General features: G+C 36.5%; 1 protein-coding gene across 4 annotated transcripts in view; it reads left to right on the forward strand.

The window, feature by feature from the left end:
- The window catches only part of ITPR2 (inositol 1,4,5-trisphosphate receptor type 2), a 501416-nt gene that overhangs the window by 248994 nt on the left and 228950 nt on the right, over positions 1-23472 (forward strand). For all 4 annotated transcript variants that reach the window (XM_003265625.4, XM_030804417.1, XM_030804419.1 and 1 more), the window contains 3 exons: positions 5311-5439; positions 6627-6747; positions 23269-23459. In XM_003265625.4, the coding sequence (XP_003265673.2) occupies positions 5311-5439; positions 6627-6747; positions 23269-23459 (441 nt within the window). The remainder of the gene's footprint in view (positions 1-5310; positions 5440-6626; positions 6748-23268; positions 23460-23472) is intronic.

The raw sequence follows: 23472 nt of genomic DNA on the forward strand, positions 1-23472 counted from the left end.
ATGCTGTAAAGGATTTATGGTCAAAGAAGTTCAATGTGCTTTTATGATAATATGATAATATATAGTAGGAAATAGCTTAAATATTTAATATTTGAGAAATGGTTACATAAATTATGATATATCTATATGATGGATGTTAGAGTCACTGAGATTATTCTTTGAGAATTTTTAATAATATGAAATGCTTAAGCATGAAGTATAAAAGGGAAGATGTGAAACACATAATCTAGAATTGTTTCAGTTATGTAAAATATATATGGCAGAACAAAAAGATTAGAAGAAAAAATTCCAACATGTTAATCATAGTCTTATCTGAATTGTAGGATTATAGATAATTTTCATTTTTCCATTTTATATTTTCTGTATTTTTCAGAGTTCCTACAATTAATATGTATTGCTATTATGAAAATGTTTTCTGTTCAAAAAAAGAATTTAGAATTCTAAGAAAGCCAGTTGAGTGTATGAGCTGATGATTCACATAAAAAGGAGATACAGAAAGCAAATGCTTGGAAAAGTTTTGGTCTCACAAGTAACGGAATGCAAATAAAATAAATATGAGATATCACCTCAGATATTTAGAGTAACATTTTTACTGTTTATGTAAAATACTAAAGTGATCTTAGGATTTGTATTCTTTATGATCAAAAGTATGTGACTGGCTCTAGAGCTGCCCTGCCCTGTAGAGTAGCCGCTTGCCAACTGTGGCTATTTAAATGTAAATTTTAATTCAGACAAATTAAAAAAATGTAGAAATTCAGTTCTTCAGTTGCACTAGCCACATTTCAAATGTTCAGTATGCACCTGTGTCTAATGGCTACCATATTGGACATCACAGATATAGACGATTTCCATCATTATAGGAAGTTCTGTAGGACAGTGCTGATCAACATATGGTAACTTATTTACCATAGATGATCATCCTTGGAAGGGTAGCAGTCACTTTTAGAGCAGAAGAGAGGAAGGACATCATATATGCAAGGGGAGAAATTCAGACACAATTGTTTCTAGAAATTTCACTTAATATCTGTTTGTTCAACAAATAATTTTAGAATATCTGTTATGGGCTGAGGTGCTGCATGTCCAGTGGTGAGCAAGACAGACTTGTTCCTGGTGTCCAGGAACATATATCCTAATGGCAGAGACAACATTTTACTTGCTCTTCCCACAGAAATGTTGATGGCTGCTTCCAACTCCAGTTCTTTGTGAAATGTTGCCTCATACAGAGATACAGCCAAGCTGTTTAAATAAACAGGAATCCTTGACCATCCCCACCCAGCCTGCTGCATTCCCTGTACCACTTGCCCTGCTTTATTTTTCTCTAGTCTGTTATTTTCTTTATTTTTACCACTTAGCATGTTATATATTTATTAATTTGTCTGTTGTGTGTCTTTCTTGATTGGGAGAAAGGGTCTAATAGAGTAGGGATGTTGTTTTGTTTGGTTCATTGTTCTAACTTCTAGCCCAATATGTAGCTTCAATTTAATAATTTGTGTCCTTATGTGATAGGCCATTAAATCTGACAAATATATAGTAAAATTCATCTGGAAGTAGAAGAAGACACGTATTTCAAAAGATGGATTTTTTTTTTCTTGGAAAAGACAATGATGGTCGACTTGGTTGTTTCAAGTTGTGAAACATATTACAGATTGGGAATCATTTCATTCTGTGGAGTTAGGTTAAAATATTTTTAAAAAAATCCATGGAGTATATTAGAGATTTGGGGAGAGATTTAGGTACTCAGTAGTGACACACTGTAAGACAAACCTCAGGTAACCTAGGAATGAAGCAGGAATTAATATTTAATAAATGTTTTGAGGACAACTGAATATCCATATGGAGAAAAATTAATCAGAATTCATAAATTAGGTCACCTTCAGCAACAATTTGCAGATATTTTAAAGAGTTAAAAACTAGGGTAAAAATGTATAGACTATTCTTTTTAAGAGGAAGCTTTTTTCTTCTTTATATATAAATAGTAATGATCAAAATAAATAAGTGACTGAATGTTGAAAAGTAGTTTACACAATGAAATATAATGAAATATTCTAAATAGAATGCAAAAATACATATGAAATGACAATTGAAAAGAGCTCATAAAAATATGTTAAGACTCATACTAAATGTACAGTCATTAGGTTTTTGGAAAATGGTTTACAGGGCTTGAATTGTTTGTGTATGACAGAAGATAGAAATGAAATGATTCCATGAAAAATGGCCAACCTTGTTAACAGCGAGGGAAATGAAAAATAACTTTTAGGTATACTTAAATTGATAAAAACAATTATAATTTACTGGTATAGCAGTCAGTTCTAGTAGGAAACAAATGGCACAATTCAAGAAACGAGGGCAGATTGAAGAAGGGACAGGAGAGTGCTGAGGGATTTTACCACCTCTAGACCCTGAAGGCTCATGGAGCAGGCATTATTACTAGATCCTGGGGAAAGCTTGGAGACATGGAGGAAGGGCTTCAGTAGTAGCCGTAGCCAGAGAACACAGAAGCCCCTGCAAGGAAAAGGAGATGGGGATGGAGGCAGAGGTAGAGTAGGTGCCTGACTTCTTTCTCTTCCGCTCTGTAATCTCCTGCAAGAGCCTCGCATTAGCTGAGTACAACCAGAGCCCCGAAGCAAAAACTATTTGGTGGTAATAAGGGAACATCCTGTGTATCTGTGGATAGTTTGTTGATAGTATTGTAAATTTATTATTTTAGAGGATCAGCCCAGCAAGCAGTATAAAACTGTCTACATACCCTCATCTGGTGATTTCTCTTTTGGTGAAATATGCCAAAAAAATATGAAAGTAAAAACAGTAATTTTGCACAATTCTTTATAATAGCAAAAAAAAAATCACATCATAAAAGATGAGCAAGAAGGAAATAACCAAGAAGATAAGAAAATGATTTGTAATATTGGTAATGTGTACCTCAACTCATTCCAAAAATGGATTAAAGCATGATGGTGCATTAGAATGATGGAATAAATATAGCTTTTTAAAATAAGTGTTTAGATAACGGCAGTACATGAAAGTGTTTTATAGGAAAGAATGTTATGTGAATAATATGTGCAAATGGATTAAAACTTTTAAACTGTATGTATTGCACATAAAAAGATCATTTGATATGATGTAATTTTATTTGAGCCATGTCCAATCTATTGTAAAGAGAAAATAAATAAAAATAAAAGAAAAATAAAGAAATATTCATATGTATGAGGATCATTTTCCTGAAAAATTTTAAAAGATTTTAATAAGTGCCTCCTACATTTCTTGGCTGTCCATGATATTATAATGTAAGATGCAAGGTGAAATGTTATCATTCATAGGGGACAGGAAAAACATCTTGAAAAATTATTTGAATTTCTTGTTTAAATGAACTGAGGAATAGGTTCCACATAGCTTTGTAAAACACAGACTATTCATAACCCAGGATTTTGAAGAAAGTCTTGATCCAGAAATAGATTATTTTTATTAACCCACTGACTAAAAAGCAAATTTCTGGGTGTTTTTTTGGCAAGTGTCCAGTTGCAGAAAATGCAGTGTGGTATACTCTAATGACTCCAGAGAGCCCCACACAATTGCATGAAATGTCACTGAATGAGGGAGGTCATTTGTTTTGGTTGTGATGGAATTGGTCTGCTACCTCTTCAACTTTATTATATTTTTAACCTATGTATCAGAAAGGTTCACTGTAAAGCCAGTGTTAGGAAGATACTAAAAGAAGTAAATCCTAATTCTTATCCATCATAGGAAGATCAATTTTATATTAGATTTGGGACCATGTAAATTAAATTAAATTTTAATCCTAGGTTAGATGTTTCAGGAATATAGCCCAGCCTAAAGTTAACCTAAAACAAAATAAGAGTCCTTAATCCCCCTTTCATTTAAAAATTTACTAAATTATTCATTCATTCCACAAACGTTTGTTGAACATCTTGTGTATGCCAGGCACCATGTTATATGCTGGAACAATAACTAGAGGATTACATAATTTGACATAATTTATGTCCATTAATTGCACTGTGCCTGCAGTTATCCTATGAAATTAGATACACTAAAAATCTTTAAAAACAAAGTCAGGTAGGGGTCAATTAATAGATGAGGAAAAAGTGAACTGCTCAGATGGGAAGTGACTTAGATGCAAAACAAACCCTGTTCTCTTTCTCCCACCTCCATTTGGCAAATGCTGGCATTAGTACTCCCAGATCCCAAAACAAAAGCCCCAGGACACATGGTGGGAGAAGGAAAATTTTCTCTTTTATGAATTTGTGTGAAAGCTTTTAAAACACTATCAGATTAAGTGACATTGTCTTATTCTTTTGGTTAATGCCTTATTCAAAGTTTTTAAAAATTTCATAAAAATTTGGATGGTCTAAGAACATCTGGAACATCTGGCCACCATATTACCCACCACAATTTTGTGAAAATTTAAACTTTCTTTCTCTGCTGCAGTTTTTCAGTCTTTTCTAACATTCTCTGCCCACCACTCCCACTTCTTTTTCTTTTTATCTCTATGTTTTTCTGTCTTTTCACCAGCCAACTTTTTTTCATGTGTTTTTAATTAGGTATCTTAGCTTTTGCAGTTTGTTCATGCTGACATTGAAATTTACAGCGAAATGCAAAATGACCAATTACTGCCTCATTTCATCAGATGTAAAGATCAGAGCAGGAGCCAGGGATGCTCTTTTCTGGTCTTTCTCCAGCTTCAGCATTGTCTCATTGGCTGAGTCCACTTTGAGAAGAATGCACGCAAACCTATACTTCCATGTTTCTCAGATAATCCATGGATGAAAACATCAAAATTATTGGGAGGGGTTTGATTTATCTTCTCCTACCTTTCTGTTTTCCTCTCCAGATGCTTTCTGTGTTTGTGTCCTCCAATTTGAGTGAGGGTTAGGAGTGAAAATGTTTGGAGTTACTAACTACCATTAATCACCTTTCTTACACTTAGAATGACTGTTTTGTCTTTGGTCTCTGACGCTGAGTGGAAAAGTGTTCTCCAGCAAAGCCAAGCTTGGAGGCTGAGGGAGAGGTTAGTGTGCAAGAGAAGGGAGAAGCAAATTAAGCAGAAGAGGCTGGGGGTCTGTGAAAGAATTCTGGTTTCAAGGCTGAAATGACAGGCTAACTTGATGGAGAAGCTACTGAAGATTGATACAATTTTCATGATTTCAGGCTGAAATGCTTCTCTTCTCAGCAACTTTAAAAAGCAGAAGAAATGTTACTGACAACTATTTCAGGACAATTTTTAGGTGGTTCCAGCACTGAGTTGTGGTTTAAAAATGTGATAAAACATATTGAGTTGTTTTGTTTTCTCTCCAGGTTTGCAACACAACTACAGACAGGAAACATGCAGACATCTTTTTGGAAAAGTGTGTTACTGAGTCAATAATGAATATTGTGAGCGGCTTCTTTAATTCTCCCTTTTCAGACAATAGTACCAGCCTCCAGGTAAGTTAAACAATTGCAAGGCATTCTGTTGCAAAGAGTTTCTCTTATTTGAGTAGGAGAAATTTTTTCTGGTCAGGAAGTCATTTCCTACACTTCAGATGTTTATTCTTCTCTTATATTATTTACTATTATGCCTCTTTCTGAGTTTACCAAACTTTACTTTAAATAAAGAGACCTCAACTTTAAATTGAATTATTTTTCCTTTTTCTCTAAGCAGACTAAGAATTTCATGTCTGTATGTTGATTGCCAAGTGTTGAAATAACTGCACAATTAATTCTTTAAATGATAGACATTTTGCGCCTAAAGTTTTACTTTAGTAACTTATCCTAAAAGAATTAACAAAGGTTTATATACTAAAACTTTTAATTCAAGTATTTATAATACTAAAAATTTAATCAAACATCCTTAAAAGGAGGAAAAGCTAAATAAATTATGATATATCTGTAGGATGGTTTATTATATAGCAATTAAAAATCGTGTTTTAAAGGGAAAATTGATGACCAAGAAAATAAACATGAAGTAATATTAGGCCACTGAATTCCATTGTAGTATCATCCAAATTTGTTTGTGTAAAGAATATATAAACACACATACATCAAAAAACTCGGGGAGTAAATATCTTCAAATATTGATACTGTATCTCTATGTTCTAGGATTCTTGATGATTTTCATTTCTGTGGTCCACAAATATTCTACAGTGATTGTGTATAACTCTTCTAAAAATATCATTTCAATTATACTTTCTTTAGGGAAAAATTTTAAACTATTAGATAGAACCATAGGAAATTGTTTCTGTAGTTCAAAATGGTTGTCTCCTCTACTTGCCCATCATATGAAACCAAAACAAACCAACCAACCCAGAAACACCTGCTTATTTGCTCATGGGAATAAACCATGGATTGTAAAAGATATTCATGTCATTGGCTTCAGGAAATGGCATATTTTTCTGATTAAGAATATAATTAAAATGAAAATAATCAATTCCCTATAGTGTGTAGCATGTTGCCTCTCATGAAGAGAGTACCTAATAAATGTTTCATGAATGAGATATTTATTAACTAGCACTGAAACTTGAAAGATTATATTTTATTTTATTTTGGTGAACCTTTCTGAGAATGCATAGATGCTACATCAGGGCTATTAATGGTTTAGCATCTCTTTTTGCCTACCTTCTTTCTGGTTTTAGACACATCAGCCAGTTTTTATTCAGCTACTGCAATCTGCCTTCAGAATTTACAATTGCACCTGGCCAAACCCAGCGCAGAAAGCCTCGGTGGAATCTTGTATCAGAACTTTGGCTGAAGTGGGTAAGTCATGGTTTGAGTTTTACTTATTTTTACATTTCTTGAAGAAATTAGGTTTTTGGCTAATGGGCAACACAAGCAGCTTCCCAATTTACAACTTAAGAAAACTGGTATGTTTTCTGTTAAACTGAAGAGCAGCCATCAGCAAATGATTCTGAATGTTGCATACTTTTTGGGAGGAGGATATAATCATTATATTAAAAATCTTAAATTTAATATTATTGCATATGGAACTTTAATATGGCTCAGTCAGATTTTAGAGAATTTTAGTTAATTGTTACCTCAGATTTCATTATGGAATTGTCTTGTCTATTAAGTGGCCTTACTTGCTAATACCTTCATATGACATAGGACTTTTTGAGGGTCTTGTAGTTTTCCAATTTTGTTTGAAGTGCGTCAATATTTATTGAAGGCCTATTATATATACAAGGCTTCAGAAATTACAAATGAAATTGAAGGCAAGGGAATTACAGCTAAAGGAAGGTGAGTAGATTCTAGAAGAGTTTCTCATAGATTCTTCTTTTTGTATGGGGGTGGGGTGTCGAGAGAGAGAGAGAGACACAGAGAGAGAGAGAGAAAGTTAATAAGTTAATTAGGGCCATTCCCCCAATGGTGGAGGGGAGAGGAGAGAAGAAATGCACACTTGGCTGTACTGAACAAAAAAGGAAGAGCTTGATCATCCTCTCAACTAATGGTGGCTCTGCAGGCATTGGGAAAGGCAGTTTATAGAGTATTTCATTATCAGTCATCATCACTGTTAACATTTATTGGGTATTTACCATGTGCAATGCCAGCCATTTGCATGCATTATCTAATTTAATCCTTAGATAGGTTTTAAATTATTTACATTTGATAGTTAAGAAAACAGAGAGTTTTATAGGTTATGTAATTTGGCCAGGGTTATAGCATACCTCAACAAATATGTGAGAAATGAATAAATGACTTAACTAATTAATGACCATTTAAAATGTTTTTAGTCATTTCTCCCTGTTTGCAGTTTGACCTAGGTTATTTTATATTAACAAAATTTAGTGATGGCCCCAATTTTGATTTGAATACATTGAAAGGCAGTTATAACCCAAGAGGATCAATTGAAGATTAGTGGAACTAATAGACTAATAATACAGTTGACTTAAGTAATTAATTATAAATGAGTGTTATACTTAACAGACTTTCTGTATACCACAAAAGAGAATGTAATATGAAAAAGATGTCATTATTAGTAGCAACAAAAACATTAAACATCTAAGGGTAAACTTAATATGAGAGAATAAAATTTTATTATGTTGAAGAATATAAAAGATTTTAATAAATACAGAAACATAATTTCTATGATTGGAAAATTCAATTGATAAAGATGCCAGTTCTCCTCAAATAAACTAATAACTTTAATGTTTCCACACCTGGAACCATTCTTTGCACATACCCTCCTCACCTCAGTGCCCACATGAGCTGGGATCCCCCTTGGTGGGCCATACCCCACAAGGATGCTGTCCTTTTGCAGCTTGGCCTCTGCTACCCTCCTATGGAGGGGCATCGTCCTCATCTCTGGTCTTAGTCTGTTTTGTGCTTACTCTGTTTTGCACTGCTATAACAGATTACCTGAGACTGAGTAATTTATCAAGAATAGAGATTTATTTCTAACAGTTCTGGAAGCTGGGAAGTCCAGGATGGAGAGGCGTGCATCTGGTGAGGGCCTTCTTGCTGCATCACCCCATGGGGGAAGGCAGAAGGTGGAAGGCAGGAGAGGAAAAGAGAGAGAGAGAGAGAGTGAAAGGACGGGGGCTAAACTCATATTTTCGTTAGAGACCTACTCCCAGGATAATTAACCCACTCATAACAGCATCAATTCATTTATGAGGGCTCTGCCCTCTTAAAAGTCCCAACTCTCACCTCTGTTTTATTGAGGATTAAGTTTCTAACACATGAACTTCGAGGGACCCAGTAAAGCCATAGCACCTCCCTTGGGCTGGTGCTAGGTCAGGCTGCTGCTCTGCAGGGGATCCCCTTCACCTGGCTTGGCCTCTACCTCTCTATCCTGGGCCACTCCTTTGCATGGGTACACTCCTTGCCTGTAACCCCCAACCCAGGCTGCTCCTCACATGGACACCCTCCTCACTCCACTTGAGTGATGATTCTCTACAGGCAGTCCTCCTCCATAGACCTTCCACTCCCTTTTGGGTCCGCACATTCTGGAGTGCCATGGCTCCTTTGCACATCTTACCCAGCACGGACACTTACTGTGCTGCGCTCCTAAAGATTTTAGAACTGAATGGTGTGGGAGGAGAAGTGAAGAGGTACAGGAAGAGGAAGTGGTCACAATATGTATCGTATCAAGAATAAAGAAGGACACACAAAAATAAAGAAGGAGAAATAAAGAAAGAGAACCTAATTTTTATTTTAAAGGGGTGCACGGCAGAAAGTGTTCAGAGAGATAAATAAAATTTTAACATTGATTATCTCTGAGTGGTGGATGGATGATGTGTGGATCTGGTTTTCTTCTTCACACTTTTATGTAATTTCTGCTAATATATTACTTTCAAGTTACAATGAAACAGCAGTAAATATATTTTTATTTGGGCCAAATCAGTTAGGAAACACATTAACCAATAAAAGATAAAATCCAAAGGAAAAGCAAATAAATATGATGGTGTTAATTTTTACATGGGAATACATTGTCTTAGCTGCTAAGTATTTTTCTTATAGTATTTCACATATTAAGGCAGTCTCTTCTCTTTTTCCTTCTTTCTCTCTCCTCTCTCCTCTTGTTCCTCCTCCTCTACCCCTCAATATTTAGCAAACGCAAGGCGGGGAAATACCAGTTGGCCCTACACAGGGCATAGCGGGCATGTTGTTGATCACATGTATACATTGAGCGAGAAAGAACTTAGAGCCACAAGTGAAATTCCATGTTGTGACTGCTTTCTGAATTCTGACTTCAGTGATACCCATTGTATAATCCAATCAGTTCGTGCATAGAATTGCAGAGATTTGGGGGCTTAATATAGTTAGTGAAACTATATTAGTCTAAATACATCTTTTATTTCTAAGTAATAAGATTTCTTTTCCTACCATTTCCATACTGGCCAAAGCATTATAATTTAAGAGGAAATTTTAGTTCCTTTTTGTATGCTATAAAGACATGTGCGATAAGTCTAAAAATAATTATATTGAAGTGTATAATCAAGATAGGTGAAGAGTGAGGTTTCCATATCAATCTCAGTTTTCTCTTTGTGAGAAGGCATGCCTTCTTCATTTTCCTTGTTGGTCGTTTCCATCTGAACAGTTAAAGCTCTGGAAATTCTGTCCCCACTCTCCTTCTGCATTTGTTCCTCCCTTCCCCTTCCCCGCATCATGGCCTCATTAACCCTTCATTACTTTCTTCTTGGACCACTGCAGGAAATTAATGTTATCTCCTTCTGTCCTTCCTTATGTAGATAAGCCTGATACCAGAGTAATCTTTCTGAAGTGAAATTCTTTCTGTTGGTTTAAAAAATCAATACTACTTCCCCAACCTTCAGCCACATCCCTTTGCCTAACAGCCTAAGGCTAGATTCCTCACTGTTACATCTAGGATGCCCCCACATGGCTCACACTAGCTTTCTCCAGTTTCCACCATTGCCGTTCCTCAGCATCTTTCCCATTACTCAACTTTTTTTCTGCTCAAATTCCTCCATAGCCACCCTTGGCTCTTACATCCAAATCTGAACTTACCCCATTGGTCCACGTATGCCTTTCTTAGAGTCTATGATATGGTTTAGATGTTTGTCCCCTCCAAATCTCATGTGGAAATGGGATTCCGATGTTGGAGGTGGGGTCTGGTTGGAGGTGACTGGATCATGGGGACAGATCTGTCATGAATGGTTTAGCACCATCCCCTTGGTGATAAGTGATTTCTTACTTGCTGAGTTCCCGTGAGATCTGGTTGTTTAAAAGTTTGGGACTTCCCCCCACTCCTTGCTCCTGCCCTCGCCATGTGACCCCATCTGCTCTCCCTGTGCCTTCCACCAAGAGTGGAAGCTTCCTGAGGCCTCACCAGAAGCTGGACAGGTGCAAAGGCCATGCTTGTGTGGCCCGCAGAATGACAAGCCAGTTAAAACTCTTTTCTTTATCAGTTATCCAGCGCCAGGTATTTCTTTTTAGCAACACAAGAACAGCCTGATACAGTCTCATTTCATTCTAACTTACATGATCACAAGTACTATTCTTGTCTCTGATATTAGATTTTGATGGGCAACTATAAAGTAGCCGTCAAAAAGAAATTAATAGAAAGTTGTTACCTAGCGTGAAGGTGAAAAGCAGATTCTGCTTAATGATGATTAGACTGCATGCTTTTTGGTTGTTGTTGGACGCTGGTCATAGAAACAGAGAACCGAAGTGGAATACATTCAGAAGTGAACCCTCACAGTCGTCAAGGGATCTAAAATCACCTCACTTTAGTGATTGAAAACATTTGAAATATTTAGACAAAGAAAAGAAATCTGAGGAGGAACACAATAATTTTTAAACTTTTGAAGGTTAAAATGGGCTTTTTTTTTTTTTAACAGGTTCCCAAAGACAGAATTATAACTCATATATGGCAGCTGCAAGAGGCAGATTTCTGTGCTACTTGAAAAAGTAACTCTTTTGCAGTTAGTACTCTTTTAAAACCTTAGGGGTCACAATAGATTCTTCCCTTTTGTTTACTCTCATTAAACACAGCAGCAAATTCTGTCAGACCCATTTCCACAATCTTTCTTTTCCTTTCTCTTGTGTCGCCCTTTTCCAAATCCACCATCATCGGACATGGATGACAGAAGAGTGTCCTTACTAAATGTGCCACTGCAATCCATTGCCTGCACAGTTGTTAGAGGATCTTAACATGTAAACCAGAGCATGTCACTCACCCACTGACAACTCCCCATTGCACTTACAAAAGCCCTTCCTCATCTGAGCTGGTCTAGTCCCACCTTTTCCCATCACCCTCCATCTCCTCCAACTCTGCTCCATCCACACTGACCTTCTTTCCGAGTCTCATCTGCTTCAGGCATTTCCTCACCTGAGGACATTTGCATATGCCATTCCCTCTGTTTGGATCCCCTTCCTGGAGAATGTCACTTGCTGGTTTCCTCCTTCAGTCAGATCTCAGTTCAAAATATAAGGGCTCGGTGAAGTATTCCTGAACACCCCCTATGCAGTGTCTCAGCTTCTTCCTGCTCCTTATCATCTTAGACCATTTCATTTTCCTTTTAGCTCCTGTCAGTATTTGAAAGCAGCTTGTTTGTTTATTTATTGCTTCTTTGTTGTCTGCCTCACCCCTCTTTAGCATGTAAATGATAGAGGAACTTTCCTTTCTTCACCACTGGAGCCTGAAAATGTTTGTTCTTGACTAAGCAGATGAGTAAGTGTTTGTTGACTGACAATGATCCATAGGCTAGGAGTTTCACAGAGTGAAAGTTAGGCTTAGAAAGGTTAAGTAACTTGTCCAATTAATAAGTATTTGAGTTGGGTTTGAAATCCAAGTTTCAGCCGGGCACAATAGCTCATGCCTACAATCCCAGCACTTTAGGAGGCCAAAACCGAAATTTGCTGGGCTTGATGGTGCACACCTGTAGTCCTAGCTACTTAGGAGCTTAAGTGGGAGATCTTTTCTGCCCAGGAGTTTGCAGCTTCAGTGAGCTATGTTCACACCACTACACTCCAGCCTGGGTGACAGAGCCAGACCCTGTTTCTACAATTAAATAAATAAATAAATAAATGAAATCCAAGTTTCTTTGAGTATGAATTTTATGCTTTATCATGTTGCCCCGAAAGTCCTATCTTAGAAAGTCCTAATATATAAACTAGAACTATGGACAGCTTACTGGAGTCAAAAGACAAAATTACAACAAATTTAATTTAAAGATCTAATTGCTTTTTATTTGCCACTATTACCATGTCAACCCTGTTTCTACTACTCTCACCAATACTTTCAACATGAAACTAGAAATTTAGGTTAAGTCAGACCAAGAACCTTCAAAGCCCCAAGTAAGGAAACCATACTTAATTTCTGTTAGCCAAAAATAAGGACTGCAAGATCTTATCTTACATCAATTGAATGCAAATCAATCACTTTAATTGAGCTAACTCCTTCCTAGATTGGTGGGATCTAACCCCACGAAAATTTAGCCAACAGCTAAATACCCTAGTCAACTGGCTTCAGTCTACTTAACGATTCCATTCTAGAATCAAGCAGCACCTCAGTTGCTTTTTAGACAGAAAAGGGCTGAAGAAAGTAGAAACAAGGAACAAGAAGCAAATTGGCCTTTTCAAAGTTCCCTTCCTTAAAGGGTTAAAACATCATGCCAGACTAGGCACCTTTTGATTGAACGCCATGGATCTCCTGTTTTCTTCGATAACCGGCCCATTTCAGAGTTCTGTTTGATTATGTGGCACTTAGCATGAATGACTTCATTCTGGTCTGGTCTGCTGGGGCCTAGTGCAGGAGGCTAGATCAAAACAATGGCCTCCCATAAACTTTGTTGGGTGGGGATCTGTCTGACATTTTACAACTCAGGTGCAAAATTATTTTTGTGTTTCAGCAATTCTTTAAAAACACATAGAGGCACTAAAGTTTAGCAGAATTCAAATATGCAAGAATTTTTAATATTAAACAGAACAAGGGATATGCATATTTAAGATGCAACAAAGTCAAGAGAGTACTTTGTTTATAAGGCAGATTTTCAGTGCATTTCCAAGTTGGTAAACACATTGCTGTCAATGTAAAGATCAATTATAGTCATATTTATATAACATTTTATGATTTGTAAATTGCTCTCAAGTACAGTAGCTCAACTCATCTAGCATCAAAAATACTTCATTCTTTTTCTTCGTTGTACATGGAATACAAAAGGTAGTAAAAATCAGCAAAAGCACTCTCTAAGTCAGTGTTTGCCTTGCTGAGAGCAGCAAGCATTTACTGAGTGCTGGAAAATCTGGTGAAATCTATGATGTGGACATAATTCTTAGCTCTATTTTATAGATGGGGAAATGACGCTATCAGGGTTTGTCAGCTTTCTGAAGATCACACAGGTAGGCAGGGCCTGAGCCAGGATCTGAATCCCTTCTGCACTGAAGTGCTAGCAGGCATTAACCTCTCCTATCACAAATCTCTGCTCTGCTATCACAAATCAGTTTAAGCAGATGCGTTACCTGTTTTATACCATATGCATTATGGATCAAGATGGTAATTTAAGCTATACATGAAACAAATATATAGAGTTTTCAAATAAAGTAAAAAGAAGGTGAGGAACTAGTGAACTGAGTTATAAGGGTTTTGGGGAAGTCCTTTATAGAAAAAGAATACTTCCTATCATCTGTTGCTTTTCCTCCTTTCCTTTGATTGCTCCAGAAGTTTGCTGTAACTTTATCTATTGCCATTAATGTTTTGAGGCTATGATCCTTTGTGAGTTTACTATGTCATGTCAAATTTTTCTGATAAAACTTCAGAAGTTTTTAAAACTGAAGCCATGATCAATTGTGAATATACCATGTATATCATGTTAGATTTTTCTGATAAAATGTTTTAAACTTTTAAAGGCTAAAATGCTTTTGAATGTCTTTTTATATGTAGAAATTACTGATATTTACCTCCATTGCTACACTGTCTTCTAAGATGTAGGACTTGAAATTGATAAGAAGATACAAGCTTTTAAGTGATCATAAATGCAAATTCCCCAGTGAAGTCATTACAGGCAGGGGGCCTAACTGGAATGTAAGGTATAAACATCTTTATCATCCTCTGCCCTCAATGAGCTAAATTAAGGGTGATGGTGGGAGCAAGTAAGGATGGAGAGCTCTGCAGTAAATGTACACCATGGTGTTCACAGAGATTTGAGAAATGTTCAGGCCATTAAGGCTATGCGAATTTTTTTTAATGCACTTGGTCAATTGCTGTCCTCAGTTTATTCATTTATTTAAAGTAAAATAGCACATGGTAGAAGTATAGAACTTTGAGAAAAAGCATCCAAGAATTACTTCCATATTATTCCACTTAAAAAAGAATTTTGTTCCATGTGTTTCATAATCTTCAAATGATTTGGGGGAATTAATGCTGGGTACTTTGTTGGCAACATAATCTATTTTCCAAGTGGAAATTCCATAAAATATCTTTTACAAATGTTTTGAATAATAAACATCAATTTACAAGCCAGCTTGTCCCAAAAAATTGTACATGTAGAAAATATTAACTCTTTGAGAAAAGAAATTCAATCTCTATTAAATAGACATATCTATTTTAATCTATCTAAGGTGTTGTGGTTGATTTTAGAAGGAGCTTGACATCATATATCCCTGTGATCACAGTTTTTAAAAACTCCATTATTACTAAAAAAATTAAATCTGAGTAAGTTATAAAATAGGACAATATCATCCAATTTTTCACATATTTATTAACTCAACTGATTTATAATGATTCCTCATTATCTGAAATGCATTATCCTAATTTTGGGGGAAATGCAATATGTCAAACCATATTTTCTACCCTTGATTAATTTCCAGCATATTAGGGGTAGATATAACATGTTACAGAAATAACAAAGCAGAATAAAACTAAGTACCCTACCTGTTATAAAATTCTAAAGCCTGACCTTGTCTACAGCACAGTAGATACTCAATGTATATTTATCACATGAATAAAATAAATGAATATAAATAAATGAGTGAGTATCTCATTCTTCTCTTTGGCTGCATAACATCCCATTGCATGACTATTAAAATAGATTTAACATCACTATTGGATATTTATGTTGTTTTCAATCATTTTGCACATGTGAATAAGGTAAATACCTAGGAGTGGAATTTCTGGGTTATTTCACTTCTGACGGATGCTGCCCTCTGTAGAGATTGTTCAATTTACACTCCACCAGCAATGTAGGAGAACATCTTTCTTCTTCAGTGTGTTAGATTTTTGCCAACCTTGTACATAAAATTTTTTTTATAGTTTTAATGTGTGTTTCTCTTTTATGAGTGAGGAAAAAAACATTATATGATTGATATTTCCTTTTCTGTGAACTGTCACTTCTTGTGCTTTCCTTATTTCTCCTAATGGGTTTTTTTCTTAATAATTTGTATAACCATTATTAAGAAAATGATCTCTTTGCCTGTAAGTAACAATTTTTTTCTTTTTTTCTTTTCTTATTAATTTTTTTTTTTTCGAGACAGAGTCTTGCTCTGTCGCCCAGGGTGGAGTGCAGTGGCATGATCGTGGCTGGCTACAGCCCCGACCCCCCTGGGTTCAAGTGACCCTCCCATCTCAGTCTCCCGAGTAGCTGGGACTACAGGCACGTGCTGCCACACCCGGCTAATTTTTGTATTTTTCTGTATAAAGAGTTTTTGCCATGTTACCCAGGCTGGTCTCAAATTTCTGGGCTCAATCAATCCACCCGCCTTGACTTCCCTAATTGTTGGGATTGCAGGTGTGAACTACCGTGCCCGCCACATTTTTTTTCTTGCCATTTGTCATTTGAACTTTTATTTATTTTTTGGCATGCAATATTTTTAAATTTTCTTTTAGGCTTTTAAGGTTTTCTTTCATCTTCAGAATACCCCTTATCAGTCTAAGATGTTTTTTGAATTCTCATGGAGAATTTTCATGGTTTTGGTTTGTCTGTTTTGGGAGTTACTGTTTAAAATTGTGAGCTATCTGGGATACATTTAGTTGTAAGGTATAAGGTATGGAATCAACTTTATTTTTTCCAGATGACTAGTCAAGTGTGCCAATACTAGTTCTTCAATAACCCGTAAAAATTACATGCATTATTCAGTGTAATGATTAATTGAGGATTCACTCAGTATAATTTGAGTGCCAAACAGGAAAGATGCATTTAATATATTTAATGTTCTTCCTGTTTATGTATACTGGTGCTTCAGTACAGCTTTATTCTGGGTCCTTTGACATGATACAGGAAATGTGCCATTCTCTGCCCCTGCCATTCCACTTTCCTGTGCTCCACCTGGGCTGTACAGTAGAACTTGACAACCAACCAGGTTTTCTAATTAATGCTTACACTTTGTTGCCTATCCCCCCTACCTGTCAGTTTATCTAGCTAAGGATTTTTCTCCATGGCACCTATCACTGCATTGTATGTATTCTCAGAGATTTTGGTCTGGCAGATACCATCAGTAATTCCATCTAATTAAAATTTTTTTACATAATAAGCAATATTTAATAATAATAATTAGAAATAGATTTTGATTACATCTTAAAATCACTGCAAAGACTTGTCATATCTAGAGAACTTCCGAGATTTATAAGCCTAATTAGACAGTTGTTGCCTAAAAATAAAAAAAATTGTGAATAAAGATAGCCTATTTTAGAGAACTGTTATCTCTAGGCAGAGCTCTACAAAAGATAAATGCATTGATAACAACCCATCCTCTCTCTTATTAGTTTTTTAAGGGATCCATGTACTTACTTGCTGACAGTGTATCCTTAACAAGGTGTATCTCAATTGCATTCCAACTTAGAAGTGAACTAGGAGCAAGTATTTAAAAAAATATTTTAAACTTTAAAGTGACCCTTTGTATTAAAGTACATAGTTGGAGTTAATGCTATAGGCCAGAAGAATGGCTAACTGTAGTAAATGTATTAGCTCTTCCTTATTGAGAGACAGATGGGGCAGAGAATAACTGCTAATCCCAAGAATACATTCTAGTTCACATTTTGACATTTTATATATATATTTATATATATACCAGAATTTTTCTAGCTTAATAAAAGTAAGCTAATTTTGGATTGTGTTTTTGGTTGCATTTGAAAAATATTGTTCTATTTATTAATGTCCTTGTAAGTGAAATGATAAATTATTTTCATTTTTTAGACATAATTTTCTTTTTTGTTTTTTTTCTGCTTTAATTTTTAAGCAATGGACAGCTAAATTAGCATTGTTAATTTTGGTTTTGGATTAGTATTTATACTATTTGGATAGTGCAGCGAATTTATTTCCGACTATGTCTTTAGAAATATTTGTGTTTTTACAATTGTTTGAAAAAATTTTGTCTACAAAGCAGACTTATTTTGACTCAAAAAATCTTTTTCTCAATTGCATAGTTAATTTTCTATTATTGCCTAAAAATTGTCATTTAGCTCTGTTCAAAGTTTACCTACAGATGTGGAAAGTAGTAAATTTTACCTTGCTAATTTTCATTGTACAATTCATGTGAAGACAGGAGACTAGATAATATCAATCGAAGTGGGATGGTTTGAGGGAAACAAAAAACCTTTCAACAGAGTTCGGGATCGTGGAGTCTCCCCAGTCTGGTTTCTCCATGGTGCTAGCTATAGAAGAATGTGTTCCATCAGCAGCTTACCAGAGATTCTGGAGGTGGATGAGACTTCCCTGAAGTCACTAATAAAAAGGCTGCATTGTTAATAACAGAGGTGCTGCCATTGAACTAAATTTTCACTGGTGTCATTAGAAAAATATTCACTGAGCACTTCTTTGTGTAAGTCATATTCATAGCAACAACACTTATTTGATGGTCAATTTCACCTAATGTACCTGATTCCTAAAGCGTAGATAAATCCCAATCTCCTCCCCGATTTGTTTAAATGTCAGTGGAAACTTGTTTGTAACATGTTTTGAGAAACATTGAAGTTTATAATTTTTGTTATTTTCGTTGCTTAGAAAATCACATAGAAGCAATATTGTCTTCTGTTTGATTTTTGAATGTTTAGAGCAAACCCAGTTTATGTGTGAAGCAGCCAGAAAAGGATGAAAATCTTGCCAGGATTTGATCGTGGTACAGGATTAAGTATTTATAAAACTATGTGCTGTTTGGCAGAGTTGAGGCTGTCTGTCCTTCGGATGAGACAGAAGTGCAATTGCACTGCTGTGTGTGAAGGACATAAACAGAGATATTGCATGCTTTGGGAAAGGGAAGCATATCATGAACATTAGGAAAACATTTACTAAGGAAATTTAAGCAGTGGTGAAATTGATTGTTTAAGGTTGCCTTATAGCTGTTATTATTTCTATAAAACTTCAGCGTGAGTTTTTGTCTACATTGGTACATATTTTTGGTGTGGCTAGTGAAAATTATCTATTTTCTTTCTTCCTTTCTTTTTCCTTTCCTTTCCTTTTCCTCTCCTCTCCTCTTCTCCTTATCCTTCTCCTCTCCTCTTTCCTCTCCTCCTCCTCCTCTCCTCTCCTTCTCCTCCCCTCTTACCTCTCCTTCTCCTTCTCTTCTCTCCTCCTCTCCCTCTCCTCTCACCTCTCCTCTTTCCTCCTCCTTCTTCTCCTCTCCTCTCCTTCTCCTCCCCTCTTTCTTCTCCTTCTCCTCTCCTTCTCCTCTTACCTCTCCTTCTCCTTCTCTTTTCCTTTCCTTCTCCTCTCCCTCTCCTCTCACTCTTCCTTTCCCTCTCCGTCTCCTCTCCTCTCTTTCTCCTCTCCCTCTCATCTCCCTCTCCCTCTCCTCTCCCCTCTCCTCTTTCCTCTCCGTCTCCTTTCCTCATCTTCTCCTCTCCATCTCCTCTCCTTCTCCTTTCCTCTCCTCTTCTCCTTCTCTTCTCCTTTGCCTCTCCTTCTCCCCTCCCCTCCCCTCCCCTCCCCCCTGTCCTTCTCCCTTCCCCTCCCCTCCCCTCCCATCCCCTCCACTCCCCTCTCCTTCTCCTTCTCCCCTCCCCTCCCTCCCCTCCCCTCCTCTCTCCTCTCCTCTCCTCTATCCTCTCCTCCCCTCTCTTCTTTTCTTTCCTTTTTGGAGACAGGGTTTTGCTGTGTTGCCCAGGCTAAATGCAGTCGCTATTCGCATCACAGTGCACTACAACCTCAAACTCCTGGACTCAAGTGATCCACCTGACTCAGCCTCCTGAATAGCTGAGGCTACCACTGCATCCAGCAAATTGTCTATTTTCAAACAAGTTTTTGAGTATCTTTAAGCTTCAGAGAATTTTCACCAGCTGGTAATATTATCTACTGTTTGCTTTCCTTTCATTATATGAAGCAAGCCAGATTATCTATCTATCTATCTATCTATCTATCTATCTATCTATCCAATTTTTTTTATCCCTTCCTTCCTATTTTCATTCATTTAAAGTAAGCCTTCTGGGGACTATCATTATAACTTTAAATATGATCTTTATAGCTCTGCTATAACCATTTAGGACAAAAATGTAGCACTATGATATTAAAACTTTTCCAAGTAGAAGAGAATTTCCTAACCATGGAAATAGCTCATGGATCTTTTTTCATTTGCTTCTAACTTTATTTTCTTCTTCAGATTCATACTTAGTTGCCATTGTTTCTCATATCCATGTGGACATTTAAAAATTATTTGCTCTTTTTTTAGAGTAATTTTTTCATAGGGGGTTCATTGAAGAATTTCTGAGCCTTTACATATTTTGAAATGTTTTTGTTTGGGAATTACATTTGATTTTTAGTTTAGATGGACATAAAGTCCTTGTTTCACAATTTTTCATCTATAAAGGTATTCGATCTTTTAGCATTCAATGCTGATGATGAGAAGTCTGATGCTAGTCAGATTCTTTTTAGGAATCATCTTTTCTCTCTGGAAGTACTGGAGATTTTCTCCATACTATTGACATTTGTATAGTTTCTACTGCTGGCCATAAAGTAGCTTAAAACGACAGAAATTTTACTGTCTCATAATTAGGAGACTAGGAGTCTGGAATCAAGGGTTCATCAGCACCATGCTCTCTCTGAAGGCTCCAGAGAAGAATTCGTTCCATGCCTTTCTCTTAGCTTCTGGGGTTTGCCGACAATCTTTGGCATTCTTTGGCTTGCAGCTGCATAAATCCAGTCTCTGCCTCCATCTTCACATTGTGTGTGTCCCTCAGGTATTTCTCTGTGTCTCTCCTTCCCTTCTTATAAGGACACCGGTTGAATTGGATTGGGGCCCACCATGATTCAGTATGACCTCAACTTAAGTTGATTACATCTGCAAAGACCCTATTTCCAAATAAGGTCACATTCAGAGGGAGTGATGATTAGTACTTCAACATATACTTTTTGGGGATGCAGTTCAGCCCAAAACAGCATTCTAAAGTTCCACCAGAGTACGGCCAGTGTGCTTACTTAATCCTGTTTAACATATTGTGGACCTTTTCTATTTGGAGATGTACATGTGTCTTAAGCTCAAAGAAGTTGTCTTCTATTGTTTTCTTAATAATTTCTTCTCTCACATTGTATCTGCTGTTTCTTTCTGGAACTTATATTTGTTAGATATTTAAATTCCTGGGTTGACCCTCTTTATTTCAAAATCTCTGTTTTATTCTCCTTTTTGATCTTTTATGCTTAATTTTTAGAAGATTCCTTGACTTCCTTTCCAGATTACCAATTGTGTTTCTATCAATTATTTTTCAGCCAATTTTTGACTTGTTTATGTATGCAAGGACATTTTAATTTCTAAGATGTCATTCTTCTTTCTGATTTTCTAATTTTTTGGATGCAGTATATACTCAGATTCACTGAGGACAATAATTAGGATTATTTAAATATTTTTTGCTTTTCCTTGAGTCATCCCTGTTTTCACTAGGATTGGTTATTCTTAATGATATTGGTTTTCCTTGCGATCCTTGGTGGTGTGTTCGTAATTAGGAAAGTCCGTAATGACTGGCATAGGTTTCCACTGCAGTTTTAAAGGCCTGTTTCCTTCCTAGAATTCTTGTATAAATGACAGGGCTGACCTGGAATTCTGTATGAGAGGTCAAAGGCTGACCAAATGATACACAGGCTTTCCTTTTGGCTGTGTGTGTGTTTGTGTGCATTCATGCGTATGTACATGTGTGTGTATAGCAGAGGTCAGGCTGAGAACACCAGTAAGTGTTAAGTAAGGAGGGCTTTGCACAGGAGTTGGAGAATTTAATATATTTCCTCTCTCTGCTGGTGCTGCCTCTTCTCTCTCCCCACATTCTCTCTTTTTTTTTTTTTTAGATGAAGTCTAGCTCTGTCACCAGGCTGCAGTGCAGTGGTGTGCAACCTCTACCTACTGGTTTCAAGCGATTCTCCTGCCTCAGCTTCCCAAGTAGCTGGGATTACAGGCACGCACCACCACACCCAGCTAATTTTTGTATTTGTAGTAGAAATGGGGTTTCACCATGTTGGCCAGGGTGGTCTTGATCTCCTGACCTCGTGATCCGCCTGCCTCAGCCTCCCAAAGTGCTGGGATTATAGGCGTGAACCAACACGCCCGGCCCACGTTGTACCTCTTACTTGATGGTCTCTGGCATTACTTCAAGCTCCATTTTGCTTCTCTATCAAGTTCTAACACCTGCATTTGGCATTCTGTCCAGTTGGGTATTCTATTTTCTTGAGAGAACATTTCTTCATTTCTCTGACTTTGTCCTCCAGGTAAAAACTGCTTCTGCCAACTGCTATGTCTATGCTAATCAGAGGGAGGAGGGCCTTAGCTTCTCAGCTCTTCAGCTGTTATTCTTTTTTTTTTTTTAAATCCGTTGTCATTGATTTAATTTGGATAAAATATAGAAAAATATATCCTTTGTATCTTATCTTTGTCTTTTTTTTTGCTGTACAAGTTTTTCTTCATGTTTTGTGTTATTTCTTTTTTTTAATTATACTTTAAGTTCTAGGGTACATGTGCACAAAGTGCAGGTTTGTTACATATGTATCCATGTGCCATGTTGGTGTGCTGCACCCATTAACTCGTCATTTACATTAGGTATATCTCCTAATGCTATCCTTCCCCCCTTCCCCCACCCCTCAACAGGCCCTGGTGTGTGATGTTCCCCTTCCTGTGTCCAAGTGTTCTCATTGTTCAGCTGTTATTCTTTAATGAGTTGCCCCATATCCCTGCCACACTTTGTTTTGGTTGACTGCACACCTGGGAAGACCTTTTCTAGCTCTAATCTCTTGTGGGGCAGTTGCTTCTCTTTCTCGGATGGACTAATCCCATCTTCATTTTGCCTTGCAAAAATGCTTGAACATTACTGCTTTCCTTGTGACAAGCATTCTCAATTTTCAGTATTGTTGTGATGTAAACCTGTTAAAATATAAATTTCAGCAGATCTTGGAAAGAGAGCAGATCTTGGGAAGAGAGCAGATCTTGGGAAGAGTGCCCTCTTCCAATGCAGATTTTTTACACTCTTCAATTTTTTATTTCTATTCTCAGATGTTTCATCACATACAATTTTGTGTGCACACAAACACTACTTAAATTAATGAATGGAGTGGAAGAATTATATCATGTGTTTAATGTCTGCTTTCTTACTTATGTTGGCATCTGGGAAGGTACAAATATGCTGGTTGTTATACAGTGTTTTTCTGTATTGATGCTGTATAAAGTACATTTCAAGCATGAATCATTAAGAAATCAAATAAGTTCTTGAATGTTTCATGAACCCGCTTTACTAATTGGTCTTAAGAATTGAAATACATTCAGGTTAGAAGCTTTTACAGTTATATAAAACAAGTTAATGGCAGAGTTTAAAGATTTAATGTTTTTTCTTTTATGTTTATAAGATTGTATGGATAATGTATAAGAAACTTTAGTCAAATTAAGAGGGAAATATTTTAAATCTTTCTTTTTCAGCAAAAAATCGTGGAATTGCCATTCCAGTGGATTTGGACAGCCAAGTTAATACTCTTTTCATGAAGAGCCATTCAAATATGGTGCAGAGAGCAGCAATGGGTTGGAGACTATCAGCTCGCTCTGGGCCACGCTTTAAGGAAGCTCTTGGAGGGCCTGCTTGGGATTACAGAAATATTATTGAAAAGTTACAGGTACATGAGAGCG

Source organism: Nomascus leucogenys, chromosome 23 (genome assembly GCF_006542625.1).
Source record: "Nomascus leucogenys isolate Asia chromosome 23, Asia_NLE_v1, whole genome shotgun sequence".
Taxonomy (NCBI): domain Eukaryota; kingdom Metazoa; phylum Chordata; class Mammalia; order Primates; family Hylobatidae; genus Nomascus; species Nomascus leucogenys.